Source organism: Formica exsecta, unplaced genomic scaffold (genome assembly GCF_003651465.1).
Source record: "Formica exsecta isolate Colony F162 unplaced genomic scaffold, ASM365146v1 scaffold215, whole genome shotgun sequence".
NCBI lineage: Eukaryota > Metazoa > Arthropoda > Insecta > Hymenoptera > Formicidae > Formica > Formica exsecta.
In genome coordinates, this window is record NW_021849447.1 from 15,551 (window position 1) to 24,546 (window position 8,996).

Sequence of the window (8,996 nt, forward strand, 5' to 3'; positions counted from 1 at the left end):
GCGAGTTTCCGCGGTCGGTCGATTTAGTCTGCCTACGACAACGATTCGAGCTGGTCGATAGCAATCGATCATAGTTTCGAATATCATCATTTCTCGTATGATATTCTTTCGTGTCTTATTCTCTCTCGTGTCGCGTACGCAGTAGGCTTACTCGTCTCAAAATCAGTCCGAATTGTCTCGCATACGATCGCATTCATATTCTCGCGGCGGTCAAGGCAATTACGACGAATGGGAACAATTTCGCGATCGATTTACGACGCTAATTCGAGAAAATTCGGACTGGAATGATTTCGCGCGAATGCATTTCTTATCATCGTGTTTAACGGGTCGCGCGGTAGAATGTATAGCGAATCTGTCGGTTACCGCCGCTAATTTCGAAATAGCATGGAAAGCGTTGACCAAACGGTACGACGACAAAAGACGGTCAATAAACAAACATCTCTCGACCTTGCTCAGCTTATCGTCTATCTCGCGCGAATCTGCCATTGAGCTGCAGACTTTAAACGACAAAGTGAATATCGCAATGGCATCATTGAAAGCCCTCAATCGAAAACCGGAGGAACTCTGGGAAGATATTGTCGTTCATATCGTTGTGCAAAAATTAGATCCGGTAACGCGCAAAGCTTGGGAACTAAGCCTTGCCCATAAAGATGCCCCGCAGTCTCACGAAACTTTAAGCGAATTTATCGAGTCTCGCACTCGCGCGTTAAGGGCAGCCGTACGCCGCAAGAAAAACAATGTGAAGAGCATTTCTGCTCGACTCATTCTCGCGACTCAAACGGACGGTACATTGTGCGGCTACCGTTCAAAAGAGGTCCTCCGATTGACATCGGAAATTCAAAACTTCGGGCGGAGACAATGCTAAATTCGTCACTCCGCAGACTTCGTGATAAATCGGAGCTCGCGACAGAATATCGCGAATTCATGTCTGATTATCAGCGGCTGGGGCATATGCGGCCCGCGCCGATCGCTCAAACTCACATCAACCAACAGGTTTATCTCCCGCATCATGGAGTGATCCGGGAAAGTAGCTCTACTACGCGTCTTCGCGTTGTTTTTAACGCATCGAGCGTTACTTCTAACGGCACATCGTTAAATGATCATTTAAACGCCGGGCCGAAATTACAAACCGATCTCATGTCGGTCATCCTACAATGGCGTAGATACAAATACGTCTATTCATCCGATATCGCGAAAATGTATCGCCAGATTCACATCGATGCGCGTGATATAGATTATCAACGGATCTTGTGGAAGTCATCGCTGTCGGAACCGCTCATCGATTATCAATTACTAACGGTTACGTATGGAATGTCCTGTGCTCCGTTTCTGGCCCTTCGGATATTAAAACAACTAGTCATCGACGAAGGTCAGCATTTTCCGCTTGCTGTTCCTATCCTAAGCGATAATATTTACGTCGACGACTTACTTTTCGGAGCTGACGATACCATTCGAATTCGGCAAGCGCGCGATCAATTAAACTCTATGTTAAAGCGCGGCGGATTCGTATTACGGAAATGGGCGAGCAACTCGCCCTCTCTTCTCGAGGACATCGAAATCGCAGATCACGGTCTAGCCACGAACAAACCTCTGTCTGAAGACGAACAAATCAAAATCCTCGGAATCGGGTGGAATCCGGCGAACGATGTTTTCGAATTTCGCGTCTCGCTCGCTGATAACGCCTCAGAAACAAAGCGTACGATTTTGTCCGCGATCGCAAAGTTTTACGATCCGCTCGGGTGGGACACTCCGGTCACGATCACTGCTAAAATCTTTATGCAGCAACTCTGGCGACTTAAAATGCTCGCGTGGGTAAGTCAACCTCCTTCGCGATGGAAGACTTTTGTCGCCAATCGCGTTAATGACATTCAGACTCGTCTTCCAGACGTCGAATGGCGGCATGTGCCAACGGAGGACAACCCCGCGGATTGCGCTTCGCGCGGAATATTTGGCGATGAAATTATTAATCGCGAGCTATGGTGGCATGGACCTCCATGGCTGCTCTTCGATTCCGATAAATGGCCGTGTAACAATGAGCGTCTTCCTGAGGAAGCGCCTCTCGAAGAAAAGGTTAGTTCGCTACAATGCTCTCAACCGCTCTTTAAATGGGACCTCGCTTCTAAATATTCATCGTGGCCAAAGTTAATTCGCGTCACCGCGTATATCTATAAATTTGTAAATAAATGTCGGAGTAATCGCTCTTGTCGTGAAGCAAGCTCATTGTCGTTCTCGCCTTTGTCATCTCATTATCCGGCATCACAAAATATTTCGCTTTCTGCATACGACTGTAACAATGCCAGATCTTTCTGGATTAAGAAAATTCAAGCCGACGTATTTCCGACGGAAATACACGCGTTGTCAAACAATCAGAGCCTCTCGTCGAGAAGCTCACTTCTCTCGCTTCAACCGTTCCTCGATCGGGACGGAATTCTACGCGTTGGTGGACGGCTTAACAAAGCCTCGTTGCCAATGCCGGTTCAACATCCGATTCTTCTCTCATAACATCCTCTCGTTACATTGAGCGTGAATCAAACTCATTTACGAGCGTTACATGCCGGACCGCAACTAACCATCAACGTTCTGCGCCGCGATTTCTGGATCATTCGCGCTCGCAATATCGTCAAATCCGAATTCAAATGACCGATTGTCCAACTGTGCGTACTACCGGTCAATACTGAGGCAACGAGCAATTAGACACCTTTGCTGCGTTGCGTTTCATTTATTGTAATTAATAAGATTAAGATCAAAATTGTCAAAATACGAGCGTCATTCCGCCAAGGCGGGCGGCAAATTCAGCGCGTCAAACCACGTCGCGTAACTTGTCGTCTTTTCGCTCATGTATCTCATGTTACTTGTGGCGTGCGCTCTTGTCATTTACTGCAAATGTTATCTCGATTATTTTGGAACTATCGTTCCAAGGCGGGCGGTATGTTCAAAATTGAAACGTTGAATTTAATCGATAAATTTAAACTGTAATATTTTGTTCCGTCTCACCTCTGCGTTCAACTAATTATGTCATTGTGCCGTTATAAACCGTCGTGTCAAGTTCTAATTATATATATCCGTTGATCATTAAATGCAATGAATTCTGAGTATTCTCTTATGTGTAAGTTTTCTTTGGAGATTGAGTATTTTTTCGGTTCTCACATCATTATCCGTAAAAAATTGCTCCGATTATTTACAGGCATTATTGGAAATGTAACGTACCGCCATGCTTGTATATTGACTGAATTTTCAACTTTCGACCTAGTAATCGAGGAGTTGTCCTTCTTGTCAACTACAAGGATACGTCTGGATATATATCATGACGTTATGAGAGATCTCTGTCTTATAATTTTTGACTTTTTGCGACTTACCAAATATTTGCGATGTAATCTACGCTTCTGTAATTTATATATATTTTTTTGATATTATTATTCCGTGCGCTGATGATGGCCCAAAAAAAAGGCCGAAACGTTCGCTCTACGCATATTTTTATGCTACGTTGAGACTTTGTTTATAATAAACTTTTATGCGCCCTTATTACTGCGCTGGGCTCTCATTACCATTGTATCTCATTCTAAACTGATTTTTATCTTTAGAGCTTTACTTTTATATTTAATTTTATTTACAATGAATTTTTTAAAACAATTTGTCTTTTTTTGTACTAATTGATTTGTCTCATTATTCTGTACATAAAAGTATTACGGTAAGATTATCGAAAACTAAATATTTTACGAGATATTTTATTTTTTATATCAAAATATGTCAGATTAAGATATAAAATAATTCAAAAAGTACTTAATGAAAACATACTTTATTATAGTTGTAACGATGCATCCCTCCACCGTTACCCGGCCGCCGATTCGCCGGAAGTCCGCCGCCCGACGAACACCGGTCAGGCAAAATGCGGAGGCGCTGAGCGTCCATTTTTAAACTATAAACAAAACGCGTAAATATCTAACCGCCGTTAGGCGCGCGTAACCGTCGAGAGCCGGTGACGCGCTCGGGTATCGACCGACCGATACCTAAAACACCCGAGTCGCGCGCGCCGGTTCTATGACGAGGATACCATTAGAACAATAGGCAAATTACGCAGACGCGCGCACCAAAAGCGAGTATAAGTAGATCGCGTTTTCGTTTATCGAGACCAGATCCTCCGATTTGCCAGAGTCAATAAGACGTCTGAAAGTATCCAAGATCCTTAGAACGCTCCTAAGAGAAAAAACAACGGGGTTGGGAGTACTCAGCCTCCGCCGAGAGTTTGCGGCATCTCTAAGAGCAATCCTTGCACCACCACGAATTAGAGGCAAACGGGATCGGGCGTGCTCTACCCCGCCGGAAGTTCTCGGCATCTCACAACTATCCGACCGCCTGCGTGTATCGGCATTGTTCTCGTGGCAAGAAGTTCCCTACCACGGACGGGAGTCCTCGTCGGCCGATACATTCCGAATTCCGCACCCGCGATCCAGATACGCGACTAATGGTGAATTCGATTGATGTGCACTCGCTCCGTTTCAGTGGCTAGTAACTTTTTGTTACTAGACGCACATGTTTGGGGCGCGTAGTTTAATACTGACCCGAGTACGGTTACTTGCACTGACCTGGGAGCGATTACAGGCACTGATCCCAATATAGTGCATTTAGTAACTTCTTTAGTGGTGCTCACATGTGCAATATGCAACTTGTAATCAACAAGAGAGCAGAGAAAAACCTACAGTAATCAAAGAGAGATACTTTAAATATGAAATAATCTAATAAATATTTAAACTATACATTGAAATTATGTGTAATAATACCTCTTTATCAGAATATTCATTTATAATATTTATCATATTCCGAACTTTCGGAATTTGTGTTTCATGTCGCATTAATACTGCCATCATTTCATCATCGCTAGAACTGCTCGAACTATTTAACAGTTCATCTAATAATAATATTTTAGCTGTCATATTTTTTCATTGGAATACTGAAATTTGCACTGAACTGCACTGTCGAAAATCTCAGTGCAATTGAGTGCCTTCTGCACTAGTGCAATGTATTTCAACCGAACGTACAAATAACACTGCACTGGGATAATGCAGTTCAGTCGAACACGTTTTCACTAGCATATGTTTTTAGTGCACTATCAACCGAATACACATAAAATTCTGAACCAGTACAGGGAAAGCCAACCGAATACTAAATACTGAAAGAGTGCGCACTCAGTGCGCACTAGTGCATCCAATCGAATTCGCCATAACATCGAACATTCGCACGCACCGACAGACCTGTTGTCGACCGCCATAAGCGATCCCGACGCGCCATTATTACGGAGCGATAAGTCCCGCGCCAAGGGATGACCCGCATCCCTGCCGCGACACCGATCGACGCACGAGATCGATATACGCGTCGAAGGACCGCCCACCGGCGCGGCCAAAATTACCACCCGATAACTAACGGCTCCTGCCGGATTCGCGATACGCGATCTATAATCGATATTCGACCGTATATCCGAAATCACGAACCGCGCTGCGAATAATCACGGTGCATTGGATGCACCGTCGTCCACGCACGATATAATCACACACCCGTATACATTCACGCACTCACTTACTTGTATTATACATTCACACGCTCACCCGCTTACATTCTACATTTGCGCGCTCATATCCTTATATTATACATTCTCGCGCTCACATACTTATACTATACATTCTCGCGATCACATACTCATATACACTCACGCGCCCACACGCACATCTTATACATACACACTCTCGCTGTGCAACACACATCTAAAAAGACAATAAATTATATTTTCTTAAACAAATATATTCTCATTTGTGTCTCGATACCCCTTTCACGAGCCCAGAATCCCGACCGAGATGTCCGTCCCCGCCTCGCGAAAGCGGAACGTTACATAGTGTTTTGAAAAGCTCTCAAGATAAGCTACAAGAATATGCAATAAAAAAGGGAGTTTCCATTTAAGAAAACAAAGTTGACCTTTAATTGACCCTCAAGTTCAAGTTCAAGGTCAAGTTCAAGGTCACCAAAATATGTGCCCCTACTTGTCCTACAAATTTGATAATGGATGTCTTCCCTTATCTCTAATCATTTTCGAGAAAAACATGGTGGACTTTTTATCAGACTCACCCTGTATATACGAGGGCTGTATGATAAGTACCCGTGTTTAACGACTGATAGCGCCACTGATTCAAAATCTGTATACTATCGTTTAACGCCATCTTTCGAACGACACCTGTCAAAATTTCAGACAGATTTATCGAGTAGTTTTGTTTTGATAGCTGTTGAAAGTGGACAAGTTTATGTTTGTTTGCAACCATGGAAAAAGAGTCAGTGATTCGATTCCTTTTTTTGGATGGGGAGACGTGTGAGGAAATCAAAGTGAAGTTACATGCCGTTTATAAGGACCATGCACCTTCGATGACTACCATCAGATATTGGTTCAATGAATTCAAGAGTGACCGAACATCCTTTTTTGATGAAGAGCGCAGAGTTCGACAAATCATATTTTTTGGATGGCTTAAAAAAGTTGGAATATCGCTGGACTAAGTGTATCGAGCTGAAAGGAAACTATGTTGAGAAATAAATAAAAAAAAATGAAAAGAAAATGCGTTTCCTTCCCTAACACGGGTACTTATCATACAGCCCTCGTACATATAGTATATATATGTACAATCGTAGCCCGTCTCTTGACGTGTAAAATGACCACATATAGTCAAAGTCATACCAAAATTACAATGAGAAAAACAATGCGAAAGAGTTCAGTTCTTGTTACAATGTTCGAAATCATTGCCATTTGCAAGTAAACATGTATCTGTTTGACGCAAAATATATATATACAGGGTGTTAAATTTCAAACATAACAGTTGGAATATCTCGTAAATAATGCATTTTAGAAAAAAATGTTTCAGACAAAAGTTATATGGTTTCGAGGGGGACATAAGATGGTGTCATTAATTCGACCTTGAATAGTTGCTTGAAGGTCACCTTCAATTTTTTAAATGGAACCGCCCGCTTTTTATTGCATATTCTTGTAGCTTACCTCGAGAGCTTTTTAAAACGCTATAATAAAGTATTTTTTCATTAAGTATTTTTTTAGTTATTTTATATCTTAATCTGACATATTTTGATAAAACCGGGCACCTTTTTGGATTTGTCTTTCTACAAAAAATCTGAGTAAAAAAATTTTGCCGACTGTCAGTAATCTTTAGTAAACCTTAAACTATAAGAAAATAAGGCTAGTTGCTGAAAAAAAAAAGTTTGGTTACCAAGAATAACAAGATTTTGTGGAGAAGTCAAAATACCCGGTTTTGTCTGATTATTAAGAAATAACATATATTTTTAATTAAATTCTTTCAGTTTGCCATATAAAGCTAGCGCCAGACTATGCGCGTATTCGCGATTCGTTTATAATTCGTGAACAGTGTGGATGGATGATTCGTCAAATTCAACCAATCAGATTTCTTTATACCGTTCACGAATCGCGAATTACGAATCACGAATTGCAAATACGCGCATAATCTGGCGCTAGCTAAAGAGATCCAGCTGAAAAGTTAAAAAATTTCGTAAAAGTTTCTCGTACTGCAAATGCTACTTGCGTACTGTTTCCACCACAAACATTTAGATTTTGCAATATTGTCTGATCTTCAGCTCTGTTAGTATTATCTTCGAAATTGATAGTATAATTATTGTCATTTTTTTAAATAAAATTGTGTAGCACACATGTTGCAAGTATAATGAAATCAACATATTCGGGTTTGGCTTGAATTCGGCGATTATAAATTCGAAAACGTTGTGTTAAAATACCAAACGTATTTTCAACTACCCTTCGAGCACGTGACAAGCGATAATTGTAAATTCTTTTATCGTCAGTATCTAAATGCTTTCCGGGATATGGTCTAAGAAAATACGTTTTTAGAGGAAAAGCTTCATCACCAATTATAACATAAGGTGCTTCAATTGCAGTACCAGGCAGAAGCGTATCATTCGGAACATTTAATGTTTTCTCTTCAAATCTTTTTCGCATCTCAGAACGTGCCAAAATGCCTCCGTCGCTGTTTTTTCCATACGCACCAACATCAACCATGATAAATTTATAATTGACGTCGACAAGGGCCATCAAAACAATGGAAAATGATTTTTTATAGTTAAAATATTCTGACCCACTATTACACTTGAATAATAACATGCTTGCCATCCAGAGCGCTTAAACAATTCGGAAAATTCCACATCTCCCAGTATTCTTTTGCAGTTTCTTTCCATTTTTTTTGTGTTGGTAGTGGCATGACTTTAGACATTAATTCATCGACGATAGCTCTGCATGTTTCAATGATTATTTTCCAAACTGTTGTGACTCCAAGACGATAACTAAATGAAATTGTTTTAAGAGAATCTCCTGTTACTAAAAATCTGAAATATTGATATAAGAATTTATTTAGTTATTGATTAAGCTTTACACAGAAGTTACATATACAGGGTGTCCCCAATTTAAATGTCAAAACTTTAGGAGCGTGTAGGGGACCGATAAACTAAGACAAAAGTCCTGTAGAGATTTGCTCGTTTTTGCTTCGTTTTGAAGAAAAACGCAAAAAATGAAACAAATAATTTTCACCAAAATCTTAAAACAACACTAAAATTATTAGATTTATCAAAAAGTATTATAAAATAAAAATTGTAGAACATGGAATTAAGAAAAGAGAGTGAGTTAAAATTTTCCTGAGGTAAAATTAGAGGATTGTAGATAAATACGCGACAACGCAAAATTTTGTTTCTAATCTAATTTTACCTCAGGAGGATTTTAACTCATTCTCTTTTTTGAATTCCATGTTCTACAATTTTTATTTCATAATACTTTTTGATAAATCTAATAATTTTAGTATTGTTTTAAGTTTTTTGGTGAAAATTATTTCTTTCATTTTTTGCGATTTTCTTCAAAACGAAGCAAAAACGAGCAAATCTCTAAAGGACTTTTTGTCTTAGTTTATCGGTCCCCTACACGCTCCTAAAGTTTT

The 8,996-nt window shown here is 40.4% G+C and overlaps 1 protein-coding gene across 1 annotated transcript; it reads left to right on the forward strand.

The window, feature by feature from the left end:
• Positions 1 to 858: 858 nt before the first annotated feature.
• On the forward strand, positions 859 to 3,202 carry LOC115235262. The gene is made up of 2 exons (XM_029806923.1): positions 859 to 2,070; positions 3,185 to 3,202. Exons 1-2 carry the CDS (start codon positions 859 to 861, stop codon positions 3,200 to 3,202), a joined length of 1,230 nt encoding a protein of 409 aa, XP_029662783.1.
• The last annotated feature ends 5,794 nt before the right edge of the window (positions 3,203 to 8,996 follow it).